This window comes from Sceloporus occidentalis, unplaced genomic scaffold (genome assembly GCF_023333645.1).
Source record: "Sceloporus occidentalis isolate IW3139 unplaced genomic scaffold, rSceOcc1.0.p SCAF_23, whole genome shotgun sequence".
NCBI classification, from domain to species: Eukaryota; Metazoa; Chordata; class Lepidosauria; order Squamata; family Phrynosomatidae; genus Sceloporus; species Sceloporus occidentalis.
In genome coordinates, this window is record NW_028317003.1 from 12,167,501 (window position 1) to 12,190,568 (window position 23,068).

The following is a 23,068-nucleotide window of genomic DNA, read 5'->3' on the forward strand; positions in this document are numbered from 1 at the left end:
TGGTAATCAGGCTACGTTCACTAAGACTGACAATTCTTTCACGTTATTTATATGAGAGGTAAAAAATGTTTGGTTAAATGTCCCCCCCCCCCCCCAAAAAAAAGCAAAAAAACCACGTTTTATAATTATATTTAAATGGGTTAGTTTATTTAGTAGTTTAAATATAAATTTAAAATATATCCCATGTATATAATATATATATCTCAAAGGCGTAGGGAGGGATTTGTCTGATGTGCTTGTGGGTTTGTTATTAAGTCTGTGTGTGTGTGTGTGTGTGTGTATGTATATATAATATATATATATATATATATATATATATATATATATATATAATTTGATATCTTTAGTGACAAATTTGTGATTCTGAGTTAAAAAAAAAAAAAAAAGTCAAAATAAAAACCCCCACCATGCCAGTGGTCAGGTGCCGCTCCGCTAAGGTAAAATATATTTTACTAGCATGTTAAACGTAGAAACCTTTAGAGATCTGGTCTTAACTATAAAGGTTTAGTCGCACACAAGCACCTATCAGTCTTGCTATTGTATCACATGGCAACAATTAAAAAAAATAAACATTAAAACCGGGACAATTTTACGTATTCATTGCTGTGAAGGATTTGGGCACTCGACATTAAGCGATCATTTTTCTGATGCTGCATTTAGTTATAGAAGTGTTAAATTCAGCAGTGCTGCTTCAGCACCTTTTAAAACAAGCCAAAGTAAAAAGTGTATTCTCATTTTTGGTGTTACTGGACCGAGGAAACATTTACTCTTGGCGATTTTCCATGCTCTCTCTCTCTAACATCTGCCAAAGTCTCTCCAAACTTTCTACCGCTTTAGGCGAATTGATTGAGGTTCTAAGCCAATCCTGGGACAAAATAGGCAGCGTAACTTTCTATAGGGTGTCAGGGGTGCTGGGCTATATTATAAAGTCAAAGAGCTTGTCTTTCTTGCCCAAGAGGTGCATGGTATCATACCAGAAACATGTATGAAGAAGAGCATGTCTCTAACATAGTCATATAGCATCACTGATCCATAGGAAGTTGGTAGTGACAAAACCCTGCTTCTCTCTGTTTTTTCTTTGAGTAGTCATTGGTATTTCTTTTTTAATTAAACCCTTGAGCTTTGATTTTATTTGCTGTGACTGGAAGAAGCCAATCGTATGTTTTGCATTAGGACTCTCCAGATTAGGGCCTGAATTGGCGGTAGCCATTTTGCCGTACCACATGTCTGTTTCCAGTTTTAGGTATCACCCTCTCTGTTTCTTGAGAGAATTCTGTCTGGCTCCTGGCTTCACACAGTAGTCGGAGGGAATTTTTTTTTTTCTCTTCCCTCTCTGCCCCCTCACATCGCCCTGGCAAAACTTTCCCGACTCTCACGCATTCTGTGTTTCTGGCCTGTTAATTATGCGCTAGTTTCCCATAAAATGTCTGCTTTCTCAGGCTCTCTCAGCAAGTAGCCTCCTCAATTGTTTCAGACATTTTCTCTTGTAAATTGTAAAAAGCAAAAAAAGAAAAAAAGTTTGCCTTCTTTGTTCTTTTCTTTTTTTTTTTTCTTTCTTTTTGTTACTGTTTCTCATGAAGAATAAAATAGCATTTTGGTTTTTTTTCTCTTTTTCAAAGTGACCATTTTGGTTAAGAAAAAAACTTTTTGAACACTGAAGTCTGTTAGGAATCTTCACTGTCTGTGTGTGAAATCGGTCCTTTTTTTACAGCGTAAAACTCTGATTTAGTGTAACGGCGCCAGTGCCCTTAAACCTTACAGAGGCCTAGATCCTTGGGGTGCGCATTTCCTGTAAATAAACAAGATGTCTGACCAGCTGCCGTAAACTGGAGGCATGACTTCTGTAACCCGCATTCTCTATGCTTTACCGCGGACCTGTCAAATAATCCCAACCCATTAACATAATGAGAGATCATAGTCTTTATTACTATGAATTAACATTTAAAAACCCACTATAGTACTTCAATTTGTATTAAACAGTGTGATAATTGGAGAGATTTAAAGGTTGCGTATTTTAAACTTTTTATTAATAATAATGGTTAAAATGCAATACAATATTCAAAACATGCTTACAAGTGTTATTTAGCCCATAATCTGGTAAATAAACCTTATAGTCCCATCAAGCACTGAAGTTTTGTAAATAGACGTCAAATAATTTATGTAGCTGGAAGTATTAATAGAAGAGCTGTTAATATAAAAGTGTTTTCCATGCAATTAAATTGTCAAGTGGCTGATCTTCTTAATTGCTAGTAACACCCATATTCCCATTCCCAAAAGAAGGCTTTTGTACCTCATCTTATGTTATTTACAATTCACTGTGCAGCACCAGCCTGCATATAAAAATATCCATTGTGCATTAATGCATCTTGTATACATTATTCATCTCTCACAATTAGTACCCATAAGGCATCGGGAGTGTTTCTCCTCTTAATTAGTCTGTATATACTCTGCAGGGTATGGCTATGAAATTATTAATATTTGCTTGCAAAGAGCCAGTGGTTCCTAAACAGTAAATCTGTAGCTGTTTTTACATTTTAAAGTACAGTTCTCTGTATTTACCGTAAGTTTTTACCAACTTAGTGCGATTCCCCAGTATCGATCATTTTTTAGTAAGCACACATAATAGCCACTTTACCCAGTTCCACGAAGTTTAGTAATTAAAGAGATGCTAGGTAACTCTAACCACAGTAATGCTGTATATTTATCACAGGTTCTATAATAAAGTATCCAATTCTATTTTGGGGATGGGACTCCTAAATGGTCTAAAGCATTAATATTTTTTCACATGACTCCGGTATCCATGTGTAAAAGATACTTAGAGCTCTCTTTCTGGATGGCTACCTTAACTGGTGACCTTGTTGGACCTCCTATGCATTCCCCAAACACTGATGTTCTTCTGCAATTATCTGCAGTGTGCTCTTCTCTGGCATGTTTTTAGCTAGTAAAAATACCTTTCGATGCACGAAAAGCAAAGATGGAAATAACGTAAACATGCCTGTCTGTTCCAAAAAAATCACATTGCTAATAGAAAAAGATTTGTTTAGACTAACTGTACCGTGCTAAGTTTGTTGGAAGCTTCCAAAAATAAAATCATCTCATTAACCTAGAATGCTCTGTCTTTATGGTCACTATTCACTTACTAGTGTAGAAATGTTAAATTAGCCATTTGTTTCCAATGTGTGAGTTGTCTTTTTTGGTGGTGGTAAGTTTTGCTTTGTTTAGATTTAGATACATTGTTATCTGAAAGAACCAATGTAACTCTAGATTTGTCCTTAATAAAATGAGAAAGGGCATGAGAACCCCATAGGCTGCTCAAAAAAAATAATAATCAGGGTTCAAGGTTGTAATTCATTTCAGTTTTATAGAAAAGAATCACAAAGAGGACACAGAAACACGTCAGTAGAGTAGTAATAACTGCATAGATTATCTTAAAGCCGTATGCACTAATTTTGTTATGGCATTTGGATAATGGTGGTCTGGCTGGGGAATGACCGCTATGGGGTTTCTTCACTTAAGGAAGAGTTGGCAGGAGAGTTGTAGCTTCAATTCCTTTGCTTCATTGTTCATTATAAAGGGATAACACTGGCAGATTTCTTTAGGTATAAAGACTCAACTGGCCCTGCATAACACATGATTCAATGGGGAATAAGGAAGATAAACTATATGGACAAAAGTATGAGAACAGATGAATATTACACCAACAGGTACTTGTGCATTCCAAATGCATTGACATTAATATGTAGTTGGTCCCCCTTTGTAGCTATAACCGCTTCCACTCTTCTGGGAAGGCTTTCCACAAGATTTTTTTTCTGTGGTAATTTTTGCCCATTAATCCAGCAGCATAAGGCCTGGCTTGCAATCTCAGTTCCATTTCATCCTGAATATGTTCAGTGGGGTTGAGGTCAGGGCTCTGTGCGGGCCAGTCAAGTTCTTCCGGACCAAACTCATCCAACCATGTCTCTATGGACCTTGCTTTGTACACTTGGGTACAGTCATGCTGGAATAGAAAAAGGCCTTCCCTAAATTGCCCCCTCAAAGCTGGAAGCATAGCATTGTCCTAAATGCCTTGGTATGCTGAAGGGGACATACCAATGTCATAAAAGTCCCTGTTGGTGTAATGGTCAGGTGTCCCAATATTTTTATCCATAAAGTATCTCGGTATGCATTACCCGTGGCCAGCCAAATTCTTCCTGCAGCATAAACTCACTGGAGTGGATTTTTCTTAAGGTATAGTGAAGTCAAGAAGGTGACATCACAATTCTCCAGCAAACTCAATGTAATGTTTATTGGAAGCTAAACCTTTTTTTTTTTTAGGATCTTCATAATGAGTAGTGAATACACAAAACAATCATACTCTATGTAGTTTCTATTAGAAGTGGTTTATAAATACACTTTGTGTTAAGTGTAACAATTTCTGAATTCTCAAGGCATCCCATTTAGGTTTGCAGCCTCCTCCATTCACTGTTTGTTTAGATACTGTTTGGCATATGCTTCTTTTCTTGAATGCCATATCAGCTCCTTTTACATTCAACCACGGAGCTCCAATAAGGCTAATTTTCATCAGCAGCTAAAGTCTGTAAGCTCCAATATATGAACTATGTGTGTGATTTTGTTTAGACTCCCAAGTGGCTCAGCAATGATCTGTCTCCCACATGTTGTTGAGCTTTGTGCACCAGAAATGGAATAGTTATATCTGGCAACCTAAATATCACAGAACAGAGTTCAACATAGAACCCCTATGTTCTGCTGTACATTAGAAGCATTTTAATTATCCATCTTTAATCACAACCTAAATGATTTCTAGATTTTGAAAAGTATCAATATGAGTTTATAAAAAATTATATTATTTAGCATATGTTGATCTATTTCTCACAACGCTGCATCGTACTGCACTAAACTAGTGAGCTAATTTGAATGTTACAGGAACTACTTCCGTTGAGCAAGAGCTGCAGCTTCTCAAGACACCACAATATGAGGGTGACACATGAGATGCCTGTCAGCAATATACCCACAGTATACTCCTTTCCACTTCCAGGAGTGGTTGTGATGTCATCATTGAGGGGAACCTCTGTTCCTACCCAGGCAGTGAGAACCCTAGTTACAGCTCTGACTGTATAAACCACAGTATATAATAGATGATGGCACCAGTTGTGTTTTCTTGAGACGTGTCCATTTTAATTGCCCTATATTAGTAATTTATTAAAATTGTTTACAGATAAAAGGACAGAGAAATTGTCCACCGGCTGCCCCTACTAGACACCAGGGAGTCTGGAGCATGGGGGACAAGTCTGGGGATGCATTAGTAAGTCTAGGGGGACAGAGTGGCATATAGAGGGGTATAAGGCATATCTGGGGGCAGAGTGGCATATAGGGGGGGGGGTATAAGGCATAATACATTTTTCCAAATCATAGTTTTTATTTAATAAGAAAAAATAGTTGTGAATGAATATTTACTAGTAAAATGTTTTTCCTATAGGGTAGTCTTATATTCAGGCTTTTTCTTTTTTTCCTAAATTAATATTCAAATTTGGGGGGGGTATTCAAGCAAATACGGTAATAACTAAATTAATTTGCAGTGCCATTGGCCAATGAGTTGGTATAAATGCCCACCACCCTACTGTTTCTACGTCTGAATGAGCAGATGCTCTATGCAGGAATGTAGAGGACTGGCTGCCTGCCCTGTGTAAGGTCTATGCACCTGATGTTTTCCATTGAAGGGCAGTAAGTGCCAGTAAGAATATCCCACCGGCAGGGCAACTTGCCTTCCCTGAGGTCAGCAGCCATTAGATTCATCAGGTTGACATTTCATGCTGGCTGGGTCATGAACTGTTGATAATAGCGTTAAATAGTGATTGGGTTGCAGCAGGAAGCAAAACTCATTAAGCTGCAGCTATTAAATCATTACTGCAAATTCTTTTCATATCCCTGTATTGGTAATGCCAAAGATAGAGACAGATGAAAAAAACCCCAAAAACATAGGGATATCTGTGAACTTGTGGATTTAACTTTAACTGTCTGCTAATGACCAACAAAAGGTTATAAATAATGGGATGGATTTTTAACCCCTTAAGGACAATGGGTGGTCCCTAAACCCATTGAAAACAATGCATGTACGAGCTTTGTCATTAAGGGGTTAAAATTGTGCATTCAAATAAATATAGTTACTATTTACTATGTTCTAGCTCACGTCAGCTGTTTAAGGAAACACATTAGCACGTTCATTTATCTAACACACTAACATTTTATTATTTCTACTCCATGCAGTTATTCAAGAATCCATATTCTAGGTTTTTCCTAAACATTTACAGATCTTATTTATTTCGGTTTATACATGTACTGTACATGGATGGATATTTCCATTGGTGAGCTCGACCCAACATGTGCACAAACTTTCCCGAGACGTTAGGAGTTGTAGTAAGTGGAATTTGCTGCAGATCTCACAGCCTTGCATTAATGCTTGTGTTAACGATTGCACATTGTACGTGCGTGACAAGCAGACAGCATGTTCTGGTCTAATTGGTCTGTGACTTGTGCTTCATTGTTAATAAGGAACAGAAATCTTTGGAGAAGCACGGACCACTAGAGGTCACTCTTTGGTAATCATGTTCTAATGAACTAGAACTGTCACAGAACCTAATAAATTACACTGTGGTTTTTGGTAATTATGAATTCCTAACTAATCATTCAATGACAACTAAGCAGAGGCTGCAGTATTGTGTATATTTCTTGCACGGTTATGCTAATGCACCTCTATGTTCCTTGAGATGGGACTTTCTCTCATTAGAGCTATTTATTATTGGAAACAAAGTCATCATAATTACTGATGATGAGGAATAATTAACACTCCTAGCCTCAGTCCCATCCAATGATAGAAAAAAAGCCTCCAAAATGCTTGATTGTTTTGTTCTATCTTTGTACTGTATTAGAAACTTCTGGGGGTCTGAGATATGGGTAACATCCAGTAACTGTCCAGTGTATTTGAGCATTTAATCAATAATTAGATTATTTTTTTTCTGAGCTAGCTGCTGAATACTTGGATTTAGTTAAATATTCCAGTTTTTAAATATGTGCTGTAGTCACAAGGGTGTTTTTTTAATCTTTAATAAATAGTCTTTAGAATTGTCCTAAAAGCACGTGGTCCATCTTGAGCTGGGCAACTCTGTGTTTAGCTTCTTGAACACTTTGTAGAGTAATATGTAGGGTACCCATAATGAAGTTTGGTTCCAGATTTTGCAGTACCCTACACCTGCCAGCTTCCATCCAGAAAGCCAAGAAAGCAACCTGACCTATTTCTAGGTAGGTACCCGCATTATTTGTACCAAAATAGCACTTGAAAACAAGGCGTTTTCAGGACACACCTGGTCGTGCACGTCTTTTACAGCATGTATTTTGTTGAAATTGGCAGTTTGCCTGTGTAAATGTACCTACTTCACTTCAAATTACTATTTGCTGATGCTACAATAGGATATTATTGTAAAATGAACTAATTCGGTGGGGCTATCGGTCTTGAGAAACCCATGAAAAATGGAGTCCCCCCTGATAGAACTCTATCGGCACTACAATTTCGAAAATTACACAAAACTCAAGCAGATGTGGTTAACCTTTATTACAAATGGTGAGCTGGCACAGATGCTGCAGTTTATTATCATGGCTCTTGGGATGGCAAAGCTAGCAGTGCAAGTTTGGTCCTCGATGTTAGAAGGTAAATCCAACCATCAAACATGGCTCTAAATCTGGCTACACACTTTCAACTAAAGTTTGATGATTTTCTCTAACTTTGAATAATGACCTGTTGATACATGTGGTTAAATTGGTGGTATTAAGCCCTTTTTGTTGTTGTTTTCACTCTGACAAGTAGTAGATCATTTTTACTATGTGAAGCAAATTACCTGCCTTGGTTAATTTGAGTGATGTTGCTTGAGGGCCCTCCAGCTGAGTGTAAGATCAGCAAAAACCTAAGTACATCTTAGCCCTAATGCAGAGAATATATATATATTATACACACATTGTCAATTAAAAAAAAACACTTGCAGTGCCGTCCTAAGCTTATGTATTAAATCCAGTATCCAGGTTAGACATGATGTGCTACCTCTTTTGGCTTGGGGTCCCTAAAATAACTGGGGCTGCCCTAGAATGGCAGCCATCTTTACACTTACTGCATTTTGCATTGCAACATACTTCTTTTTCTCACCCTTAATAAATGACCCGTGCTCTTTTATTTTTTTTTTATTTTTTTTTTTTTGCTACAAAAGAGCATTGATTGATATGTGTTTATAGATCAGATCTTTTGCATCTTTGGAATAAAACTCTAGTCAGACAATATTAATTCTCAAAGACTACATTGTCAGAAGTTGTAAGCCTAATGAGCTTTATGACTATTTTTAAAAGTAGCTAGTTATATATTATAGAGCGCAGTATGCGTTACTTGTATCAGCCATAAAAGCGCTATTACTGTGATTGGTTAACTGGCTTGTACTTTTTGTTGTGTTTTCGTATTTCACATCCGTCTTTCCTTTTGAATTTCTTCACAATGCTCTGCGCTCCAATGGCAGATAAATTCTACCCTTTAGCTACATTCTGTTGCTTTTTCAGCAGAAGCCGCTCTATTGTGATATTTATCTGAATTCAAACAAGGCTAATTAAAAGAGCTGCTGACAGTTGTTGTGATCTGACTTTGACTGGAGCTTGATGGTCATTATGGGTAAATAATGAACCAGGTCTGCAAATGCAGCAGCTGCCAACTTGGGACACAAGCACGACTATTGCTTCCAATTTAAGGATCTATCGACCGCTCTCCTGCTCCCTGCAGATCTTCTACTGGAAACTAATGCTTTTTGCTGCCGCGTATTGAGGTTTCAGCTGTTTATGAAAACAGCCCCTAATTTCCTTCTTTAAAATTTAACTTAACTCATTATTAGGTTTTTACAATTAACTTTCCTCTGAATTTACCAATACTCACCCTGGTTGCATTAATAGACTTAGGAGGATTTATTTTGCATGTTGCAATTATAAAGTATGCTTTATACAGTCTATTTCTTTGTGGAAATAATTAATATTAATAATAAGCTTTCTTAATCTTTATCACATATAATGTGATCTGTGCGCACTGATATCTATCTGTGTATATGTGTGTTTATATATAATATATACACATATTTTGTGTATGCCTATATTTCTATGTGTATGTTATATATCATTCAACCTGGGTTTTTTTCTGTTTTGTGTTGTTTTGCTAGAGAGCGGGGGGGGGGGGACGGGACGGGACGATATGTTAACAAGGGGTTATGTTATGGTGAGTTTATATTAAACTAGATCACCCTATTTCTTAACATGTGTGAAGTCGTTCATCTGTGTCACCAAGCCCAAGAGAGCATCTGACATGGACTTTGCAACAGAAACAGTGATCACTTACAAATCAAACATGGCACGCTCTAAACCGATTGTGCATGGCAATCCTTGCTAGAAAAGACAACTAATTGAACATGATAAAGTGTAAAGTTAATTAACACCCTTAAATTTGTTGATTACTTTCACAGGATTATATTGTTCCTCTAGTAGCAGCTTTCTGTCCCAGCTGTCGCCTGTTTAGCGAATGTCGCCGTTAAACAATAGAGACACCATAATACGTCGTAAATGGTCCCTGTGACAGCAGCCCCTTGTGAGGCTGCATCTGTAGAAAATGATTAGAACAATTGTGTTTTAAAGACAGTTCAGATTGCTGGCCTCGTCTCATTGGCCCTCTCTTTTGGTGTGAGAATGGTTAATGCATTTCTGCTCTTTTAAGCAGATATAGTGATTTAGTGTTTATGGTGGCCCAGGGTTAATAGAACCTTTTCATGTTGTTCCATTAGACGTTTTCCAGAATCCCAAACATATTTTACAAAAACGCTCTATGGCTTCTCAACCTCTGTTTAACCTATTTGCATTTCAGTCTGTCTCTTCATTGTGGCCCAATTAAAAAAAACCCATTGGATTGAGTTAGATTATTATTTGTATGCAAATACCTTCTCTTACTGACAGTTTAGCATTTTACAGATGCAAAGGATTTATATAGTCTATAAGGTTATTTACATAATGGCCATGCACATATGGTTATATATATTGAACAGCATCTTGTACAAGGGTTACCATACAGAGAATCATGGTATATAACTCCTCTGAGAGCCACATCAATGGAAGTCTCTCTTCGCTTGTGTTTTAAGATTTTTTTTTTCCAAGTAACGAGTCCCCAGTTACTTCATGTGTTTGTATATAATCAGTCTTTGCACAAGGTAGGCACTGACACTAAACATGAAACAGTGTGTGGATTCTGACAATGGTTCTGCAAAGGACTCAATCTGTAACTCAATTTTTTTATTCGCCTTAAAGTGGGTCTACCATCAGGTGAACGGAGGTCTATTAAAAAGGCAGAAATTGTATGATTACCAATAACAACAGCGTATGTCCATCTTTAGCCAATTTAGATGTTGGGAGTCATGTTCTAGTCTGCTAAATGGGATGTTTGGTCATGCTTGGCACTAATTGTGCTGTAAGGTTTTTGGACATGCATCTAGCCCTATGTGAGCTCCCTAACCAATGAAAACGATAGAAATGAAGTCAAAAGAGTATATCATAAAACTTAAAAAGTAGTTTATAGGAATGCCCTTTGCGGTTCATGCAAAAGTACAGAGAGTCAGTCAAGTTACACATTGGAATTGTAGCAAAAATGAAACATACGGAAGGCAACAGTTGGGCTCTTTGGAAATTGTTAATGCAAATGTGCAAAAAGACACGAGGAGGGAGTTGACAGAGGCGCTTTTTGGTGCTATCTGGTTGAGGACCAGCCCAGGCAAAACCCTTTGTGGTAGTACTGAATGTTAAGTGTTGACCTTTTTCAAACCAAAAATTGGCCATATGTCAAATAACCTTGTTTCCATTATTATTCCTGCATTTATTGTTATGACAATCTGACCTGTCAGTGTCCCGTATAGCTACAGAAGGCATATGGGTAAGGGCAAGCTGTATAATCCAGTAGCTGCTTCTAGTATGACTTCAATACACTTGTATAGTACTTGTGAGCCTTTGACTTGGAGCTCTGCCCAGTGCCCTATGGAATCTTAAAGTAACATGACAATGTTTTTGACTTGGCTGTACCTTATATTATGAAGTCATACACTCTGCGAGAGAAGCCTGGAGAGGATAGATCCTCTAGATTGTAAGCTCGTTTGAGCAGGGCTCTCCTCACCTGATGTCTCTCTAAGTCAAATTGTTATGTTACATGCTACTTATGTCCTGTCCACCCTTTGTACAGCGCTACGGAATTTGATGGCGCTATATAAAACAATAAATAATAATAATAATAAATAATATAAGGCTTATAAGGTCAATTCTGTCCAGCCTCCTCTCCTAAAGTATTTTTGTTCTCGACGGTCACTTGGTTAAACCTCTTTGGCTTGTCGGCTCATTACCTTGTGGCTTGTGTATCTACCGTATATGATACATAGGAGTCGACAGGGTTTCTTCCCAAATCCACTTACAAAGTGATACATTTGAAGTATGTGAATATGTACCACAATACTTGTGATGAGGTGCTACCTGTCAGGAGGCTGGTAGTAACCACTGGTAAACTAAACAAGCAGCTGTCCCTCAAAAATTAGAGCAGTATGTGCATTAGGTATTAGTGAGACACACTCTCTGCCTATTCAATCCCTGGAAAGAATATCCGGTATAACCTCTCTTCTTTTCGGTATTGACATCTTAGCACCTGATGTAAATGCATAGCTGCAGTACAATAATACTTTGGAACTCTCTTCATCATCTTTCTTCTAAAACTCAATTGAATCCCTGTGGTTGGACAAGTAGTGCAGCTTAATGGTCATGTCTTGGGAGGTTTATATTTATGAATACGTGTTAATACAAAAAGAAAGTCATATCTGCTGTTTTAACGAAATGTGGCAAGTCCCAAATAACAACCTCTGTGTATTAAACTATGCCTTGTTCATGATGAATTGTCCTTTATCCTTTTTTCTTCTTCCAGGTTTTTTTTTAAGTATATATTATCTATTTCCAACTTAAGTGTACGGTATACTATTGAGAGAATGCAGGTTGTTGAAAAATTAGCCAACTGAGAACCATTGTCAGCATTAATTTCAGTCTAATAAATGGCCCTCTCTAGCTGTTAAGTGGCTTGTAATGTAGATAAAAAAGCCCTTGACCTATGATGGATAATACCAGGTTTTTGTTTGTAAACCAAGCTTCAATTATCATCTTAATTTGCTCCAGGTCATATAACAGGATTACAAAAATTCATTATTGTGAAACGTGAATAAATGTAGCTGAACGATACATAAAGTATCATTTGCAAGTAATTAATGTGTTTTCTTTTTTCCTGTTGAAGGGAGAGAAGGCTGGAGCATTAGGTGAAAGGACATCCTGAGGTGTATTTGCATGACAAAAATGATATTTAGTTGTCTGAAATATATTTTCCAAATAATTACTATTAACCAAATGTGATTGGAATATTTCTGCCATTGTTCTGAAAGCCAATGGCATTGGATGCTTTAGGCTAGGTTTATGAATAATGGCTGAATATGGAGATGGGCCATATCAACAACTAGCATTGTTCCCAGTTGGTCTACATTTCGCACTATGTATCAAAATTGTTCCTACTTAAGAGGGTCCATTGTACTTTATGCTGTTTTTGCTCGGCTCCATCAGTGCTTTACAGTTTACAAGGTTCTGAGAAGATGGTGAATAATTTGCAAGTAGTTGTGGAGATGCCTTGATTACTAAAACTCTAATGATGTGCTGTAACATATATTTAAATTTATGGAAATTTAAGATTTGTAGGGGAAATGGCAACATAAATTCCAAACAATTAATATAAGGGATATATGGTGTGAATAGTTATTCTAGAGCCACAGGCTGAAGAGTGTAAAGAATGAGCAATTTGGTAAGAAAAGAGGTATGGGTAAATCCCCAAAATAAATGAAAAACAGCATAGAAGGGACGCCATATGAATGATCTCCTAAGTTCTAACCGTGACTGTGACTATTGTCTGACTTTGGTAAAATTAAACATTTCTTCTCTGCTTGGCCTGTGTTTAATGGTGGGTGTTTTACATGTTAACATCTGTGTCGCTTGTTTTCTTCCTGCAAGGTGTCGGGGCTGCTCGTGCTGGAAACCTCACATTTATGGTGGGAGGCGTAGAACAAGAGTTTGATGCCACAAAAGAATTGTTATCGTGTATGGGAGCCAATGTGGTCTACTGTGGTGAAGTTGGCACAGGCCAGGTATGTACAGATTTTGTTTAGCTTTATTATTCAAATAGGAAAAGTTCCCATGTACAGATATTTGTAGATTGAGCCATACAAAAGATGTTAAATGGGAATATCCCACAAAAAAAAGGAAACTGATAGTGACGAGAATCCTAGCTGTTAACACACAAACATATGTAGTTAATGTGGTATGTATGTGCGGTAGCTATTCAAATGCTATTCACACCATGTTTTTTATATGAAAAGTAGAAATAAAGGTTTTGGAACTAAAATCATTTTTTGAAAGTTTGCTCGTTCTTTTTGTATTAATTTTTATGCTTCTTTTTATTTATTTATTTATTTTTAACATTTTTGGGTCAGTGGTGGTTTGTCTTTGTGCTAATACCTGTTTAACACTATTAAAACTTATGTGCAGGCTGCAAAGATTTGTAACAACATGCTGCTGGCTATTAGCATGATTGGAACTGCAGAAACAATGAATCTTGGAATCAGGTATGTCATATGCATAGTTTTCTGCACTTCATGCACACAGGCTGTTGTAACCTACATATACAGCCGTGTGAACAATAAAGTACTCCCTCTTCAAATTCTATGGTTTTACATATCAGGGCATAATAACAATCATCTGTTACATAGGTTTTAAAAATTAGGTAAATACAACCTTAGATGAACAACACATTACACAGTGTCATAATGTATTGATCAAAAATAAAGACAAAATGGAAGAGCCATGTGTGAAAAACTAAGCACACCTTATCATTCAGTAGCTTGTAGAACCACCTTTAGCAGCAATAACTTGAAGTAATCTGTATGACTTTACAGTCTCACATCGTGGATGAATTTTGGCCCATGTTGCTTCAGTTTATTGAGGTTTGCAGGCATTTGTTCATATAGATCAGCTCTCTTAAGGTCCTGCCACAGCATTTTAATCAGGTTGAGGTCTGGACTTTGACTGGGTCATTGCAACGCCTTTTCCTTTAATTTTCAGCCATTCTGTTGTATGAATGTATACATTTGCTGGTGTGCTTGGGATCGTTGTCCTATTGCATGACCCAATTTAAGCCAAGCTTTAGCTGTCAGACAGATGGCCTCACATTTGACTCTAGATTACTTTGGTATACAGAGGAGTTCATGGTCGACTCAATGATTGCAAAGGTTCCCAGGTCCTGTGGCTGCAAAACAAGCCCAAATCATCACTACCTCCACCACCGTGCTTAACAGTTGGTATGGCTTTCTATGTGTCTATCAAAGGTAAACCTCTGTCTTTTTATTACTTGTTCACTAATAAAGACAGAGGGACTAAGACATCATAACCCATAAACTTCTGCAATTTTATAATTCAACGTAGCCTGTGGTTTAATAGTGTAAATATTGTGGCCTGTGCATTTTATTCGTTTGTGGACACCAATGCCACCACAGCCATGTCCTGGTGGGTACATGATCCCGCATAGCCACGTCCTGGTGGATAGCTGTGCGGCCACAGTTTTATTATGTGAGGTCACGATGGCCTCATTTAAGATACATTGTTCTAGACCGACCTGATTTATCTATGGATTTGTGTCACAAGCAGTTGGTCTCTGGATGATGGGTGTTAAGCCCTACCTACCTTCCCCATTACGTTCTCAGCTTACTTTCACCTAACTCCCCATGTTGTCTTGCTTCCACATAAAGAGGGAGGAGAGAAGAAATACAAATGTTCTATACAAAAGTATAGAGTCTGATACTTTCCTGGGCAGTTGAATGAATTAGGGAATTGAATGTCTTTAAATCATGGTCAGTCTTCCCTATAACAGCGCATAGTTTTATGAGCCTTTTGAAATAGATTTTCTGTTGTATGCTGTTTTACTTTATTAGCCTATTGTTAAAATATTTATAAATCGTTACTGCACCGTTCTTTTCAAGTGGAAATATGGGATATGAATTGGTCTGCACATTAAATAATGTGCCCAATTTCTCTCCTAATTAACAGATCAAAATTGTTTTGTTGAAGTATATCATTATCTCAGATGTTAAACTATCTTGACCTATTCTGTTGACACCTGCTAATTGAGATAAAGTAGAAATTTGCTTTGCATCAGTGATAATTGGTTTATCAATATCTTGGCTGTTTGCACTTAAAAACTGAATGCAGCTAAATTGTTGAAAATTATATCTGTAGATAATAATACAAAACTAACAGTTAAATGGGAACAACCTTTAAATATGCTTAACCCATCATTGCTCACTAAGCTGAAGACTTTCCCTTGAATATTGTGGTAACGTTTTTTTCTGGCACTGAAATCTTCATTCATGTTGAGAATGGAAATCCTATTCTTATGGATTTTTTGTACATATTTAAAACACTACCAGTAACTTTCTTAGTGTTTGGTTACAGATAACACACTTGGCTATGGCATAATGTAGAATGACTTCACCCCATTTGTGCCTGTGTCTTCCCTACAAAGCTTTTCAGTTCATTATGTGTGTGTGTGGCCCCAGGAGGGTTACCAATGGTCTATGTACCGGAATGGTATGCAAAGGTAGATCTTGTCAGCTTTTTAGAAGACTGCACTGTCCTTATAATAATGCTAAAAGTTCCATCAAACTTCCACCACTTTAACATGTTGGGACAAAGAAAGTATTCATACAGTGAAGGACAAAAATTATTTGATCCCCTGCTGATTTTGTATGTTTGCCCACTGACAAAGACATGACCAGTCTATAATGTTAATGGTAGGTTTATTTGAACAGTGAGAGACAGAATAACAAAAAAAAAATCCAGAATAACGCATTTCAAACAAGTTACAAATTGATTTGTATTTTACTCAGTGAAATAAGTATTTGACCCCTTTGCAATACATGACTTAGTACTTGGTGGCAAAACCCTTGTTGGCAATCGCAGAGGTCAGACGTGTCTTGTAGTTGGCCACCAGTTTTTCACACATCTCAGGAGGGATTTTGTCCCACTCCTCTTTGCAGATCCTCTCCAAGTCATTAAGGTTTCGAGGCTGACGTTTGGCAACTCGAGCCTTCAGCTCCCTCCGCAGATTTTATATGGGACTAAGGTCTGGAGACTGGCAAGGCCACTACAGGACCTTAATGTGCCTCTTCTTGAGCCACTCATTTGTTGCCTTGGATGTGGTTTGGGTCATTGTCATTATGGAATACCCATCCACGATCCATTTTCAATGCCTTAGCTGAGGGAAGGAGGTTCTCGCCCAAGATTTACATGGCCCCATCCATCATCCCTTTGATGCGGTGAAGTTGTCCTGTCCCCTTAGCAGAAAAACACCCCCCAAAGCATAATGTTTCCACCTCCATGTTTGGCAGTGGGGATGGTTTTCTTGAGGATGCCAAATAGCTTGATTTTGGTCTCATCTGACCACAACACTTTCACCCAGTTCTCCTCTGAGTCATTCAGATGTTCATTGACAAACTTCAGATGGTCCTGTACATATAGGTTCAATTTGAGTGATTGGTGCGCAAACTGTGTAAACTATTCATCACTTTTTATTTTTATTTATTGAATAGTAAATAAATTGATGACGATTAATTATGTGCTGCTAGTCAACCAAAGAAACAAAACCCCACTGTTGTTTCACTTCAAACCAAAAAACATACAATAAACACCAGGTGACTGCGCTTTTCACACCCAATAAGTGTGAGCAAATACAATATAATAAATAATGAATAAATGCTACCTAAAATTTTAGTATGTAGAACACCGATTGTAATTTATAAGCCTTCAGAGAAATATGTCAGGATCTCATATAGAAAATAAAAAGAAAAAAACGTATTTGAAATGCGTTATTCTGGATTTTTTTGTTATTCTGCCTCTCACTGTTCAAATAAACCTACCATTATCTGTCAGTGGGTAAATGTACAAAATCAGCAGGGGATCGAATAATTTTTTCCTTCACTGTATGTGAGAGTCAGGTGGTTGGAAAGGATTACATTTATGATAGATAGTATCGTGAGACGCAGAGTTCTTGTTTTGGAGAGATTAGTTTTCAAAGTAAGAGACTATTTCACCTCATGGATTATTATTACAGATAATTCCTTCAAGTGGTCTTCTGCAATGATGGCCATGGTGGCCCAGAATAATGAATTGTAAACAGAGCCAGGTACTCTGATCCGACCAAGCATTACCCGGGGCCAATTCAGTCCTGCATAAATCACTCGGTTAAAGAGTTTACATTTATTAGGAATGTAAAGGGACTCTACCTCTCCAGTGTGAAACACTCCAGAAAGCTCCTGTAATAAAGCTCTTAACAACATTGTGGTAGTCAAAAGCCTGGCTAATGTATAGACTATACCTTTAAATTGATGAGTTTAAATCTTTTACTTACTCAGTTTTAATCTGAAGTTTGTGGTGTTAGGGATCAGAGAATATCTGGTATCCCTTTTGTAGAAGGAACCCCATCATGAAGGACCTAAAAAAGGTCTCTAGTCAATAGCCCAAGTAAAACCGAGATATTCAACATCTGTTGCAGCATACTACTTCCATGAATCTCATTCCAAAATACATAATGTGAAACAGTGTTCTCCTGCATAAAAAATCTGCTCAAAATAACTGTGCCATTATTGTGCTTGCATTTTGTTTTGTTTTACTTGCTGATACTTTTTGAACTTCTCCCAGTTGATTTTCATTTTGTTTTCTGTCAGTAGTGGAAAGATTATATTTCAGAGCATTCTGAAAGGCTGAAAAGCATTCTAGTAAGGCTTAATAGACATCAAATAAATATCACACTGTAAATAAATTGTTAGTGTTGAAAGATTTGATGTCGCTAAACTGGATGAAAAAATATAATAAAACACTCAGAACCGTATTGTACCAATTAATTATCAACAAAACATTTACGATATGGCACCAGAAAAAAAAATACAATAAATAAAAGGTGCAATCTGCACTTCATTTCTAACCTCCAATTTTCAAAGTGACATATTTCTTCAAAATGCTTATTTTCTGCCTGTTATGTGTTAAGCCCTTTTCTAACGCAAGCGTACCATTAAAAGAGCAAGCCAGGCGCGTTTTGCATTTTATCTTTTTGAGGATGCTTCTTCTGGCTTCCATATAACTGACAGTGAAAATTAGACATGGTATTAAAATTCGTTACTGAAGGCCTCTGTCTTCCACTAGAACCGAGACATGTAATGGTCTTAAACCAGCTTGGATATAATTGTCATTCAGGGAGAGTCTTACTAAGAAAGTCATGCTTCATTGGAGAAGACTGAGTTTCTATTTGAAATCAACAAATTAATCCGAGACAGGTATCTGAAAGGGCAAGTTTAATAGGAAGCAGCTACTGGGCTCTCAAGCATGATAGAATGTTATTGCTGTTTCCCTGTAAATTGGCTGGGAACATATGATACTTTCTGCATAAGAGCTCCTTTGCTGTTGAAGAGATATACTGCTCAAGCTATCAAAATGATGACAGACTGTCAGTCCTCATAATAACCTGCCAATGGCCGGGCTGTGTGCGCGCAAGTGTTTACAATTGGGAACATTTTCTAATTTTTTTTTTTTTTTTTTTTTTTAATACAAAGCATACACACAAAAAGAAGCTATTATGGTTACAAAATCTGAAATAAAGCATCAAATTAGTTGTCACATTTTCATTTGAGGAAGAGGGAAATACGGTAAAGTGTACCGCGGGAAGTAGATTGTAGCAAAAAAAGCAAAAAACTGTATTGCATATATATTTTTTACTGAAATATGATTTTTTTAAAATGCTATTTTATACTATACTACAGACACACGCTAACATTCTATGCTCATGTACACACATGCTTACTCCATACACTTAATACACACACTCTAACACTACATACTGACACTCATGCTAATCCCATACTGTAAAATTTACAACCCCATACACGCTAACACCACACATGCACACATACACACACTGGCTTACAGTATACATATATAAAATTACACACTCCAACACTATAGACACATACACGCTGGATCTGGCACTAGAATACAGTAGACATACTGACTCTGGCACTATACATTTACACACACTCTGACTCTGGCACTATACATAGACACATACACACTGATACTACAGAATTCACACAGACGCTCACAGCACTGTACATATCAGGGTGGATTTGATTTATCAACTGCAGTGGTTAAACAAGATATCTTAAAAATAATCAGCTGGATCAACATGAAAAACTTAAAACACTGTCTTCTGCAGCTCACTCATCTTTGTCTTTATTCACTTGTTTGTTCATAATCTGGAAAAGAAACACAAGCGTTCCTGCTTTTGCACACATGCCTGCTTTACTCATAGGTAACTTCACTAAAATATTCCCAAAATGGGGCTCTTTTTTGTCCTGCTGCCGTTTTGCTTCTCAAGGGAGTGAATAAAGAACTTCAAGCTATGTTTACAAATTTCCCAAGGTTTGTTAGCAGCCCAGAAGGTTTCACCTTCATTATTAGTGGGATTTCTTTTCCCGAAATTTGTTTATTTTATACCATTTTTGCTGTGGAAAAAGTACATGTTAACTCAGCTTGGATAATTTGAATGAATTGAATTGGGTGACCAAAAATGTAAACATTGGATGAATATATACAGCTCATAACTAAGCTCTATTCCATGCTGAACCATAATGTAACTTACATAGAAAACTTTTCTTTAGATTTTTTTTTTTTTACATTTTTTAAAATCGATTTGTAAACCATCCAGATACACATATACTCTGACACAAGAGTACATGCACACAAGCTCACAGACGGACTCCAGCCCTTTACATATAGACACATACACACTGACTCGGACACTACAGTATACACACACTGACTCCAGCACTATACATATACATACTGACTCGGACACTACAGTATACACACACTGACTCCAGCACTATACATATACACACTGACTCGGACACTACAGTATACACACACACACTGACTCCAGCACTATACATATACACACTGACTCGGACACTACAGTATACACACACACACATAGGGCTGCAACTAACGATTATTTTAATAATCGATTAGTTGGCCGATTATTTTTTCGATTAATCGATTAATCGGATAAAAAAAAAACAATATGCAAATTTTTAGTTTATTTAAAATAATTTAATGAACTGGATGTTAAACAACTTAAAATTTACATTAACATTCTTATTTTGTTATGATGTAATAAAAAAACAATATTTTCAAAGTACAAAAACCCAAACACAATATTTATGAAACAAAATAACCCCAAACATTCTGAAAAGAGGTGGACTATTATTGTTCAAGAAACTTTGCCCCAGCCCTGGTACTTTGCACCCAGCACTTTGCACCCAGCACTTTGCACCCAGCACTTTGCCCCACCCCTGGCACTTTGCACCCGGCACTTTGCACCCGGCCCTGGCACTTTGCACCCGGCCCTGGCACTTTGCACCCAGCACTCAGCACTTTGCCCCAGCCCTGGCACTTTGCACCCAGCACTTTGCACCCAGCCCTGGCACTTTGCACCCAGCCCTGGCACTTTGCACCCAGCACTTTGCACTGTGCCCCTGCACCCAGTCTCCAACTCTGCCCTGCACCCAGCCCTGCCCCCACACTCACACCCTGCCCCCACACTCACACCCTGCACCCACTCTGCCCTGCACCCACTCTGCCCTGCACCCACACTCACACCCTGCCCTGCATCCACACCCCCACTCTGCCCTGCACCCAGTCTCCCACTCTGCCCTGCACCCCCACCCCCACTCTGCCCTGCACCCAGTCTCCTGCCCTGCCCCCACACTCACACCCTGCCCTGCACCCCCACCCCCACTCTGCCCTGCACCCCCACCCCCACTCTGCCCTGCACTCAGTCTCCTACCCTGGCCTGCCCCCCCACCCCCACTCTGCCCTGCATCCCCTGAAACCCCACCCCCACCCCCGCGAATCGCTCTGTGCGAATGGAGCCACTCGCACAGAGCGAACCGCTCTGTGCGAACGGAGCCACTCGCACAGAGCGAACCGCTGTGTGCGAACGGAGCCACTTCACAGAGCGAACCGCTCTGTGCGAACGGAGCCACTCGCACAGAGCGAACGGAGCCACTCGCACAGAGCGAACCGCTCTGTGCGAACGGAGCCACTCGCACAGAGCGGTTCGCACAGACATGAAGAATACTTACCTCCGGAACGTGTCACATCCGTCACGCAGTGCAGAGCGTGTAGCGGAAGCAGGGAACGCTCGCGGAGGTAAGTAAAAGGAGCCAACAACGAATCGATCACTCGATTTCCGTTATCGATTATTATCGATTTTATCGATTCGTTGTTTCAGCCCTACACACACACACACACTGACTCCAGCACTATACATATACACACTGACTCGGACACTACAGTATACACACACACACACACACTGACTCCAGCACTATACATATACACACTGACTCGGACACTACAGTATACACACACACACTGACTCCAGCACTATACATATACAGACTGACTCGGACACTACAGTATACACACACACACTGACTCCAGCACTATACATATACACACTGACTCAGACACTACAGTATACACACACACACTGACTCCAGCACTATACATTTACACACTGACTCCAGCACTATACGTTTACACACTGACTCCCGCACTATACATATACACACTGACTCCAGCACTATACATATACACACTGACTCGGACACTACAGTATACACATACACACTGACTCCAGCACTATACATTTACACACATACACACTGACATTTTAGTATATACACACACTCACATACACTACTCCCTCTCCATCTTCTGCCATCTTGAATCTGGCATTTTCCTGCGGGTGTGGGGTCATGTAGCGTGCAATATATTACCCCACTGGGCACCTCACAGCATCCACAGGCAATTCAAGATGGCAGCCCTGCAAAACCCTGGACACCAGGAATTGGTTTCTAGTCACCATGATGACCTGGCATCTAGGGTTTGTTAAGCCCTGAATTCAAGTGTTAAGAAAAGGGGGTGGGGAAGCCCTTTATTTTTCCAGACAGCTACTTTTGTAGGCCTTCATGTACTCTTTTTCTCAATTAGTTCCCTAACATCCCAGGAAGACTGTTGAGTACACCCACTCTTAATATTTGGTTGCCTCGTGTACAATAATCAATATGTAACAGTTCTAAAATGTTGGAATATACAGTCAAAAGAAGCCGCTACGGAAAGAGAAAATATTTAATGGGAAGCACTTTATATATAGTTACATAGTCTACTTATTAACTGATGTACAGCAAATTTCAGATAACATCACTTATAAATGGGAATATACAAGCAAAACAAATGCTTACTTGATTTCTGCAATATATATAAAGTAGGATTAAAGTGTATTTATTCCTACTGTAATAGCTAAACCGCTCCCTAATCTCTTGTGCTGTGAGTGAGATGAACTGATGAAAAGATCTGTACAAAAATGCAGAACCAAGCAATCCCCAGCTCTTACCTAAAACTATGGTGACCCCATTGAGACACGGACTTGATATGACGCCGTTAAACAATGGATCATGCGTTTGTTCTTGGTATAAGAAAGCCTTTCTTTATAATACCTGTTCCAACTTGTCAACTACACAGATCAGACTTACAGACCTACAGTTACTTACCATTTCTATGGACATAAATCAATCCCATCATGTGATCTTTTTCCATTGTTGATAAACAAATATTGGGATGAATCTGTATCTGTCTACCCAAATACAATTTTTTTTTATTTTTTTTTTACGTTTTTTGTGGCTGCCATTTTTTTTAAATCCCAAAACATCAAAGAATTTGTTTGTTTTTTAAACCATGTGCGTCACAGCAGACATCAGTTTGTGGCACAAACCTA

At 38.3% G+C, this 23,068-nt stretch overlaps 1 protein-coding gene across 1 annotated transcript in view; it reads left to right on the plus strand.

Moving 5' to 3' along the window:
* Window positions 1-23,068, plus strand: part of LOC149300808 (3-hydroxyisobutyrate dehydrogenase, mitochondrial-like) — a 45,051-nt gene that overhangs the window by 19,936 nt on the left and 2,047 nt on the right. The window contains exons 5-6 of the mRNA XM_089484926.1: window positions 13,138-13,271; window positions 13,672-13,748. Coding sequence (XP_089341052.1) covers window positions 13,138-13,271; window positions 13,672-13,748 — 211 coding nt within the window. The remainder of the gene's footprint in view (window positions 1-13,137; window positions 13,272-13,671; window positions 13,749-23,068) is intronic.